Source organism: Cynoglossus semilaevis, chromosome 7 (assembly GCF_000523025.1).
Source record: "Cynoglossus semilaevis isolate Cse_v1.0 chromosome 7, Cse_v1.0, whole genome shotgun sequence".
Lineage (NCBI taxonomy): Eukaryota > Metazoa > Chordata > Actinopteri > Pleuronectiformes > Cynoglossidae > Cynoglossus > Cynoglossus semilaevis.
This window is the reverse complement of record NC_024313.1, coordinates 10024855-10036012: the sequence shown is the minus strand read 5'-3', so window position 1 is coordinate 10036012 and position 11158 is coordinate 10024855. Positions and strand designations below refer to the sequence as shown.

Sequence of the window (11158 nt, the reverse complement as noted above, 5' to 3'; positions counted from 1 at the left end):
TCTTAGTTAGAGGAGCTGTCCAGGACGCTCTCCACGGGCCGCCGCACGTAGACAAGCTGGGGTTCTGATCAGATGGACACACAGAACCACACGTGTGTGTGTGTGTGTGTGTGTGTCCTGTGAATGTTTAGATCCCGGGAGGTTTTGATTGGTCGCTCAGACTGTGTCAAAGAGTTCTGTTTTTTTTTTTCCTACTTGATCTGAAGGACGTTCATTGACGTTAATGATTACGGAGCCTGTAATTAAGTGGATCGTTCAAATGAATTGTGTTGCTCTGGTCTGGTTGTTAAATATTACAGCAGATTAAGTTGACCTCTGACCCCTCCACAGATCTGATCAGGATCAAAGTTGTGGTTAAAAAAAAGCAAAAACAAGGAAGGATGGAGGGAAGGAAGGATGGAAGGTGAAGTAAAGTACAGAAGTTTGTACTTCTGGGTGTGTGTGTGTGTGTGTGTGTGTGTGTGTGTGTGTGTGTGTGTTCCTCACTCACTGTATAATTCAGTTGCCCATTAAAGCTCGTTGACAGAGTGTGTGATGTCCCTGGACGGTGTTCGTAGTGTGTGTTAAATCTCTTCCTCTTTGCGTCCCAACACTCACACACACACACTCACACACACTCTCTCCTGCAGTGATAGTGAGGTGAACTGATGTGAACGTTGCTCCAGAGTTTCTGTGTCTGAAGAACTTTTCCTGTTATGAGCTCGATAAAAGAAGGTGTCCTCTGTCCCTCTGTCCCTCTGTCCCTCTGTCCCTCTGTCCCTCTGTCCTCTGTCCCTCTGTTCTCTGTCCCTCTGTCCTCTGTTCCTCTGTCCTCTGTCCCTCTGTCCTCTGTCCCTCTGTTCTCTGTCCACACCGATCACCAGTTAATGAGACGACACACGAAACATTTGTCCTTTAATGATCCCATAACATGTTGATGTAACAGCAGATGTACTTCTGCAGGCTGCCCCTTGGTGGCGCCAAGTATGTGAAACCTAGTCTGGTCTAGTCTGGCCTATTGTAGGTTATTCCAGGTCATTCCAGGTTTTTCCATGTTATTTCAGGTTGTTCTATAAAACATAACCTTTCCATTCTGATGGTCTCTTCAGTGGGTTTACAGCGACCCCTGTCTCCTTGAAATAGAAGTGCAGCATGAACTCGAGGGATTTAATTCTTCAACCCTGATCTGATCGTCTCAGCTGCTCGCTCCACGGTGACCACAGGTCACATGACGTCTCTATAACTGAGCCTTCTCCTTTGGTTTCCTGTGTAATGAAGAGCTCGACTTCCATTTGTTTCACACATCACGAAACACCCACCCCAGCCTCCCCCTCTCTCCCCCTCTCTCTCTCGTCCTTCAACTAAACATAGTCAGATGTGGAGTCAAAGAGGAAGCAGGAGCAAAATATAACATCAAACACACATATGTTGTACGCCCACACACACACACACACACACTCACACAATCATTCAGTCGGTGAAACAAGCCTGTTGAGTGGCAGTTAGCACCTATTCTGCAGCCATGGCAACCAGCTCCATGGCGATAGATGGTGCAGCCAAGTGGGTCAGAGTCTGTGAGCGTGATAACCTTGGAAAGATCACCTTCAAGACAAATATTCTACACACACACACACTAACACACACACTTTCATCTCTCCTGCAACAAATGCTGCGTCTTCTGGCCCAGATGGGCTGCATCCAAACCTGATCTACTGGCTTTCATGCTTTGGAGCGGACCAGAGCAGGACTGGGTTTCACAGCTCAAATCCACCGTCAACACAGACCGTCACGTGACCGGGTGTCGACCAACCAGCGTGACACGTTCCAAGTGCCCTCCAGCTGCAGCGCTGTCGTCCCCTGGTGGTGAACGCACTCATCCTCAGGCACACAGAACCGTGTGCCAATTATTCACCGACTCTTGTGTGAAAAGCTGAGCCCCGGACCTCCTGATAGGATGGAGCATGAATCAGCTAACAGCTAACAGCTAACAGCTAACAGTCGCTACCATTCATCTGCTCCGTGAGAGCCTTGAAAAAGGAGGGGAATGGACTCTGTCTGGGGAAAAAAAGAATTACGTCCTCACCTCATCAGGTGTGAGATCCTGGGTCGGGGGGGGGGTCGAAGTTCACAGCTATAAATATGAGCTAAAAAAAACATCATGTTCTTCTAGTGATTCCAAATGTAGATCCCTCTTAGATTTAATACTTTAGCTCCTTAGATCAGAGGTCAAACATCTTAAAGGATCTCCAGGATTCTCCAGGATTCTCCAGGCCCTCTGACCTGGTTCAATACGGTGTGTTCTTTGACAGTGTGGACCAGTCACAGAGTAAAGAACCCAGCGGTCAGCAGCAGAGCTTCACACACAAACACCAGAACACAGTGTGTACAACAGACGTCGCCCCCCAGAGACCAGAGCTGCTGTTTACACCTACGCAAATAAAGACCGCCAGACGTGCAGTACTACAGTACTACAGTACTACAGTACTACAGTACAACGGGCTGCGTGTGTGTGTGTGTGTGTGTGTGTGTGTGTGGAGTCCCGTATATTTAAACCATCAACCCATTCCTGGGGGGCAGTGGTTACTTTTAGAAGCGGACCAAGGGAATTGGTTCTTGCTCAACACACCACAGCTGGCTGAGGTGGGAATTGAACCTGCGATCGTCTGATTACCGTTGGGCTGCAGACGGTGGATAAAAACTGTTGGGTTTTTTTGTTTGTTTGTTTGTTTTTATGAAGGACAGTGACAGAAATCCACAGTGAACTTGAGCTCTGAATAGTTGCAGCTGTTTCTGGAAGGTTCTAGTGCCTTTGAAGGTCACTGAGGTCAGAATGGATTTATTTAAATCTGCATCATTTTGAACTTTCTGTCTGTCTTTCTTTCTTTCAGGTCTACCGTAGGAAGGCGGTGGAGCTGGGTGAGAAGCTGCTGCCAGCCTTCAAAACACCGACTGGCATCCCCTGGGCTCTGCTCAACCTCAAGAGGTAGAACCCACACACACACACACACACACACCGACACACACACACACTGACACATGAAATCTCTCACAGACACACGCACACTGCAGCAGTGTTCTGACGGCTGCAGACGTTAAAGGAGCTCTGTGCTCTGAGGCCTGATGTGAGGCTGGCAGACAGAGGTTGTTTCAGTTCCACTCTGACGCTGCACTGAGCCAGAGATGTTCCAGATTTACATGAGAGAGCTGAGCTGTCACACAGACGCTGTGTGGTTCCTGCTGCCCACAGTCGCAGTCAGTGTTTATATGACCTCAGCCTGGAACTCATTATGATGACGTTTAAGAAAAACAACAACGTGGAAGACGAATGGAAAAATCAAGTTTCCAAATAATCCAGTGTTAACTACAGTACAACCTGTACTTTGTTCATAATAACAACAACAATAATAATAATAATAATAATAATAATTATTATTATTATTAATAATAATAATAATTATTATTATTATTAATAATAATAATAATTATTATTATTATTATTATTATTATTTTATTATTATTATTATTATTATTCTTATTACTGAGTTCCTCCTTCGTCCCATAATAGGGAAATTCACAGCGCGAGTCTTTGCAAACCACACAGGCTGCCACAGGAGGCGCCATTAGGGATATGTGGTTCCTCTGGGACTCGAACCCAGGACCCTCTGTGTGTGTAAGGCAAAGGCACTGGCCACTTCATTTATTATCGCTGTAACTGTCTTAGTGACAAACCCCACTCTACAAAAAGTCGGACTTTTAAAGAGGTCAGAACTTTTTCCTCGTTGATCAGTTGAGAAGAAAATCAGTTCATTACGAACACACTCCCTGTAACCTTGACCCACATCAGACTCCGAGCAGTAACAGACCCAATTACTGTTCCGCTCCCCTCCTTCCTCTTGTCCGTTGTATTCCCTGATTTCCTTCAACGTTTTTATCTGGGCCCGTCCTTCAGCGTCTCCGTCCATCTTGTCTCCTCTGACCCGTCACCTCCCTCCTGATTCAGAACCTTACGGTCCGACCCTCCTCTGTTCCCTGTTTTTTGGTCGTGTCTCATCCTGCTGTGGCCTCCAGTCATCCACAGAGTCCACAGAAACCAGGACATGGTTTAAATCCACTTTCACACTTGTGAAAACTCAGCTTTTCATCCAGGATGAATGCAAACTTCACACTTCAAACTCAGCTTTTCATCCAGGATGAATGTGGTCCTCACCTCACCGTGTCGATGCCAGGGCCACGGTTCTGGTCCTGGACCTAAAAGGACCCGGACCTTCAGAAACCTCAGTGTAAAACATTGATTTGCACAAAGTGGGTGGAAAACGCAGCTGAAATGTGATTTGTCCTGATTGATCATGTGGGGCCTGGACCAGAGCCGATCTGTTGGCTCTGGATCAGAACGTTCATCCTGTGATCACAGGAGTAGAACTCTTGGTCTGCTGCCTCTGAACAGCCAATCAAATAAATGACTGCCCTGAAAGGAAATGTTGTGACTCACTGTGAGCACAAAGAAAATAAAAACAAACAAAAAAAACAAAGTCTGGACAAAGTTGTAAACGTTACTTTATTGGTTTTAAACGTGCCAGGGAATAAACACAAAGTCCTTAGAACTGTTCAGAACTGTTCTTCAGAAAATCAAAACCAAAGTCTGGCTGTGGCTGAAGTCACTAAACGGTGACAAAGGACAAGGTTTCAGAGGACGAGGGTGCAGTTAGGGACAGAACCACAAAGTACACGGAGGTTCTGATTGGTCTGATGGAGGACGGAAGTGTTTTTTTTTATGGATTAGGATTAGGCGTGCAGGTGGACACTCTTATTCTGTCAAATTATATACATACATGTTGTCGGTGAAGGATTAGCTTTTCCTGTTTAGCGGCTAACATTTTGAATTACAGTGGCGCTTTGGCCCAGAGGCAATGTCTCGTCGTTGGTGTGGAACCCCAGGGTTCACCTCCTGGGCAAGTTCCAATCCCGGTCAGGGTGTTTGGTACCTTCCAGTGGACTCGGTACGGTGCAGGGTGATTTGGGTGGAGACTGCTGCCCCCGCGACTCGGTAACAGAAAAGCAGACAAAGATGGATGGATTCACAAATAGTCTTATTTAATTAAAATGGTTTAAATCTTTGCTGAGGAGAAACGGGACCTGCAGCCGACTGTGGCAACGCTACAGTTTTTCAACCTTGTCATTGGATTTTCTGGTTGTTTTTTTTTTTTCCTCCCATGATATAGTGGTTTAAATCCAGTTACAACACCCTGACAAATGCATCTTGTTCCCTGAATAAATGTATTTGTATATGCATGGCAGGTCGAAGCAGCGTCAGTATAATCTGAAGAATCACGGTGAGAATTCTCGGCACCGCTGGCCTTTTGTGATGCAGGACGAGCCGGGCCTGGAGTCAATCTGTTTACTTTTCCTATTATCTTCTGCAGACTTTGCTCTTTCACAGAATAAACCAGCTTTGGTGTTTATCAAAGTGTGAGCACGACTTTTAGGTTCCATAATAGAATGCATAAACTCAACGCAAAACCTCTCCATCCTGGAAACTGCTGCAATAAGGGAAATATTATCTTAACACTGCTGCAAAGTCACAACCTACTTTTTTTTTTTTTTTTTTTTACCCCTTATCTGCCAGTTTTAACAAAGTCACCTTCAGGCTCCTCTGCTCCTCAGATTTTTTTTTTTTTTTTTTCGCTGTCGCACAGCTACATATTTGGATAAAAGATGTGAAAATTAACATCTTATAATTCCGACCTGTACTGTACCTGTTAGGAGTGCAGGGTTTTAAAATATATATTGTAGTAAAATACAATGTCAATCAGTTTCTGGTTTGTCTGTAGAACAGAGTGTCATCAACGTAGCAGCAGAGCTGAACTCACAGAGTTAATTAATGACGTAAATCCCGAGCCTCGAATTAATCTTAATAACTCGGTGCATGGTGCAGTGGTTTCTGGGTAGTCTGCCTTAACCAGGGAAAAGTTGTTTTGTTTTTGTTTTTTTCCCAGCAGTGCAGAAGCTAAAAAAAAAAAAATCAAACTCATTTGTAAGAGCTTAATGCTGCAGTTAGAGCCTAAGAGGAGTTTAGTTTGGTCAATAAAAATGTAAAAAGCCAAGCCAGTGAAAATGTATTCAGCCTCTAAAGTCTGATTTCTGGCCACAAAAGTTTGACACGTCCTCACTTAGTCACAAATCTGCAGTTATTGGAAAATGAAGTGAGCAGAGTGAAGTACCGCGGAGCAGTTGATTGTCTCGGGTCATAAACTCTGCTGCGTCTGAACCTCCAACCTCCAGCAGTCATGAAACTTCAGAGGAACGTTCTCCGTCAGTCAGCTGTGGACCTTCAACTGGACTGGACTGGACTGGACCTTCAACTGGACTGGACTGGACTGGACTGGACTGGACCTTCAACTGGACTGGACTGGACTGGACTGGAATGGAATGGAATGGCCTGAACTGGACTGGACTGAACTGGACTGGACCGAATTGGTCTAAACTAGACTGGACTGGACTGGACTTGGCTAAACTAAACTGGACTGGACTGGTCTAGCCCCAGGGCTCCTGGCAGCACTGCGCTGACCCGTGTATTCACTAGGCCTTCCTCTGGACTAGACCTTCAACTGGACTGGACTGGACCTTCAACTGGACTGGACTGGAATGGACTGGACTGGACTGGACTGGAATAGACTGGACTGGACTGGACTGGGCTGGTCGGAGACCAACAGGACGTGGACCATAAAGTCACAGGTCTCAGCCTGGACTAGTGAAGGAGTGTTCACTCTCCCTCCTGCCTGGGTCGTCTCTCCTCAGCACTCACCCCTGAGGGGGGGGGGGGAGACACCCAGGATTTAGGAGCTCTAATTAAGTCTAACTGTGAATCCATCGCCGTCCACATTTTCTCAGCGCCTGCAGGAGAAGCTGGATAGATTTTCAGACAGAGGGGGAAGAGATATGGAGCTGAGTGAAAAAAAAAGTGAGGGGGGGGTGAGAGTGGGGTCATGACCCGGACGAGGACAGAGCTGAAGAGGGAGTAATGACTCAGAGTGATAACAGAACACAGGAGGAGCACGTGCACGTGCATGTGCACGAGCGCATGCTAATTTACAGCCGCGGCAGGAATTTCCCCGTGTTTTCAGGTTTACAGCTCGGTACGTCGGAATTCAAATCTGGCCCCGACAGCGAGGAGCGCCGGGTGTAAAAACGATACAGCCACGATTCCTCATTTTAAAGTCTGCCAGGGAGAAGAAAAAAAAAAAGACCAGCTACAATATAAAAAAGAAAGAAAGAAAGAAAGCATGTAAAAGGAAGTGGATTATATCCAGCAGTGTGAAGGAGCCGGGGTGATTTCCAGCTGGCATCAATCTGTAATGACCCACTTCCTTTTCTGGGTCGAGGTTATATGTCCCTGTCTGTCTGCTGCAGCCCGCAGGCTCCGGCTGATTCTCCGTTGAGAATCAACCGGAGAAGAGGACGGACCAAATGTCGGATAAGGCTCCGGTTGATTCTCCGTTGGAGAAGAGGACGGACCAAATGTCGGATTTCATCCGTCACTGGTTTCACATTTAACACCGAGTTAAAAAAAGTCACACCCAAAAAGTCACACCCAACAGTAACTGTAGAATATTCCCCAGATCTGAGATGAAAAGACGCTGAGGAGACGACGGTGTTTGTTGAAGTAAATGGAGAGGATGACATCACACCTGCGGACAGGAACTTCCTGCTTCTGTTCCAGAGAAGCTTCCACCCCGTTAGAGCCCACGCTCTAACGACAGAGTTTTCTAAGACAACAGGTCCAGGTTCATGGTTTTTGAAGGTGGCAGTTACATCTGCTTCTTCCAGCAGGATTATCAAGATTGATTGACAGCCAACCTTACTCTCCGACTTCCTGCATTTTCTAAAAGACTTGAGGGACGTGGACTGGCCGTATTCACTCAGCTGTGAGTTTCACCTCCAGTTAGACGACAGATTTATTTGAGGGGTTTATAAAGAGATCACATGGACGGGTCTCGGTGTTCGGCGTCACCCTCCTGTAACAACACTCTTCTCCACCGTCCCACCGTGTCGCCCTCTCTCTGTTAAATGTTTGCACTTGTAATTGTTAGATACAATATCCTATTTTCTTGTCCGCTGCCGTCCGGAGCTCACAATCAGGAGAGTGGATCTAATCAGGGTCCCCCGTTCTCCTGCTGCAGCTCCCCCTCCTGTTGGTGGACCAGATTAAATCCATGGTGTAATGGGAAACAAATGATGGCCTGTGCTGCTTGATGAGTTGAAGGAGGATAATTAGTACCTTCACCCATTCACTGTGTGTGTGTGTGTGTGTTTGGATGGCTCTTCTGCAGCTCCTCTCTCCTCCTCCTCCTCTGTTTGTCATTTGTTAGATGTCGCTCCTCTTCTGCTTCATCCGTGTGTGTGTGTTTGTGTTTGTGCGTCCACAGCCCGGGCTGTCCACGTTCCCATGTTTTATTCATCCCACTACAGACATCCCACCGCGTGTTCCTCGCTGTAGTAAACGACTACACGGGTAGTTAAGTGAAGTATCACCAAAAGAGTCATCAGCTCCTGGCTGGGAATCGATCCGTCATTGTTCGACTAGTCATGTTTTATTCAGGGCTCTGGGCTGTGGGCTGCGGGCTGCACTCCGTGGGCTTTGAAGCGGCCCAGTAGAACGGTAGAACGACCAAAGCTCTGTGGGTTTCTGACCTCCAGTGACCTTCAGTTGAACGCGTCACGTCAGGATCCTCGACAGTTTTACTTTAATGACATTGTTTTCTTGTTTTGTTTTTTTTTTTTTTGCGCAGCGGCATCGGCAAGAACTGGCCGTGGGCGTCCGGCGGCAGCAGCATCCTGGCCGAGTACGGAACCCTGCACCTGGAGTTCATGCACCTCAGCCGACTGTCTGGAAACCCGGAGTTTGCTCAGAAGGTAACAGGAGCCGACGGTTCTCTGCAGGAACCCGCTTTAGTTCAGCGTGTTTTTGTTCAACACCGCGTCCTGTTCTCCTCCGTTCTCAGGTCATGAACATCAGAAAAGTCCTCAACCGCCTGGACAAACCTCAGGGGCTGTACCCCAACTACCTGAACCCCAACAGCGGCCAGTGGGGCCAACGTAAGTCGTCTTCTCACCTGCCTGCTGCGTTATCTTTCCAAAGAAAAACGAATGAACCTGTAGAAATAAAAAGGGTCACATTTGGCACGAGCGGCAGTGACCAAAGGCTGGAGTGCGAGCCTCGTGTTGAGCATAAACTACAGTAAACTGTGTTAAGTGGTTGGAGGTTGAACAAAAGGATGAGTTTGAATAATGAGGCTTCATGTTGTATCATTTATATTCCTATTATGTTTGACTGTTTTGCTCATGTTCCCTGGTTTTATCATCTGTTATTCTTTTGATAATCAGATAGAATGGAAAAGTGAGCGCCGACTCATGAATTATTACCACGTCAGAGGCTTTGATGTGGGATAAACCCACACTCGTTTCCTTTATTATTTTATCTACACTCAGGCTTCAGTAGAGCGGCGCCCTTCCCCGTGTCCCCTCTCTCTCCCCCTCCTCCCCCCCCCCCCCCCCCCTCCCCCCCCCTCCCTCTCCCCCTCCTCCCCCCCCCCCCCCCTCCCCCCCCCCTCCCCCCCCCCCCCCCCTCCCCCCCCCCTCCCCCCCCCCCCCCCTCCCCCCCCCTCCCTCTCCCCCTCCTCCCCCCCCCCCCCCCTCCCCCCCCCCCCCCCCCTCCCCCCCCCTCCCTCTCCCCCTCCTCCCCCCCCCCCCCCCTCCCCCCCCCCCCCCCTCCCCCCCCCTCCCTCTCCCCCTCCTCCCCCTCCTCTCACTCCTTTCCTCCGTCTGAACCTCGTCTGAACCTCAACCACTCACTTCACTCTGCCTCAAACCCACAATTGACCCAAATCACTGTCACTACGTTCCCACGCGCTCCACTCCTACCTGCTGGATTTAACGCCAGCGTTCGCACAGACGCGCGCGCATTCACTCCGCCGCGTGAATGACAGGCAGCGGCAGACGCCTCGGTGTATAATCATGGAGCCATTATCAAAGTCCTCAAAGTCAGTGCAGCTGAGGCGGTCAGGATGATAATGACAGAGGGCTGACGGAGGGGTGAGGGACCTGCAGGAGCAGGGGGGAGAACAGAGGGCAGAGAAGGTAAAATAACAGCTGGAGAACTTACATTACAGCCAATAACAGAGAGTGGCAGAAGAAAACGGCAGCGCGGGAGAAATAAGTCTCTCCGTGTCAGCTGTCATGTGGCGGGAAAACCTGTCAGCTCAACGTCGGGGAATGAAACTGACACTGACAGTAACAGGAGTGAGTGGAGATGAGATCTACATCCATCCCATAAACCTGCGCTCCGTCACTCCTGCTGCAGACGCTGGAGTCCTGCAGGAACCCACAGAGAGTTACAGGAACCACAGCTTTACACCATCAACCACTGGTGCAGGGACAATAATAATGATGATGGTGAAGCTAACGTTAGCCCTGGTGTCTGTACCAGGACTCTTGTAGCTAACGTTAGCCCTGGCGTCTGTACCAGGACTGTTGAAGCTAACGTTAGCTCTGGTGTCGGAACCAGGACTGTTGTAGCTAACGTTAGCCCTGGGGTCTGTACCAGGACTGGTGTAGCTAACGTTAGCTCTGGTGTCTGAACCAGGACTGTTGTAGCTAACGTTAGCCCTGGCGTCTGTACCAGGACTGTTGAAGCTAATGTAGCTCTGGTGTCTGTACCAGGACTGTTGTCGCTAACGTTAGCTCTGGCGTCTGTACCAGATCTGTCATTCATCTTGATGATGTAGTGTTCATATTAATCCTCGGTTCAGTTCCCAGAAGAAACATTTCCGTCTTTGAGTCAAAGCAGCAGATTCTTTGGAGGTTAAGTTCACAGCACTTTTCAAATTAAAGTCCAATCTTCAGGAAGTCTTAACGACATTTTAATTGAAAATTGGCAGAAGCCGCAGAGTCAGCGCCGGCAACCAGACACACCGTCAGTGGAAGTGATTAGTGAACCTGCTGTGGACCAGGCAGCGTGAAGTTCAGGAAAATGAATCCGAGAAAAGAACAGACTCCGACGGGACTGTCAGGAACGCTGGCCTGGAACCATTGAGTCATCTTTGATAATCCACCCTCCACACTCTTGAATATTCCTGTAATTGTATTTAACTTGTCAAATATTGTCTTTGCCCCCCCCCACCCC

General features: G+C 48.2%; 1 protein-coding gene across 1 annotated transcript in view; it reads left to right on the top strand.

Annotated features, from left to right (window-relative positions):
* Nucleotides 1–11158, top strand: part of man1a1 (mannosidase, alpha, class 1A, member 1) — a 48851-nt gene that overhangs the window by 29773 nt on the left and 7920 nt on the right. The window contains exons 4-6 of the mRNA XM_017033642.2: nucleotides 2868–2962; nucleotides 8766–8889; nucleotides 8979–9072. Of these exons, the coding sequence (XP_016889131.1) occupies nucleotides 2868–2962; nucleotides 8766–8889; nucleotides 8979–9072 (313 nt within the window). The remainder of the gene's footprint in view (nucleotides 1–2867; nucleotides 2963–8765; nucleotides 8890–8978; nucleotides 9073–11158) is intronic.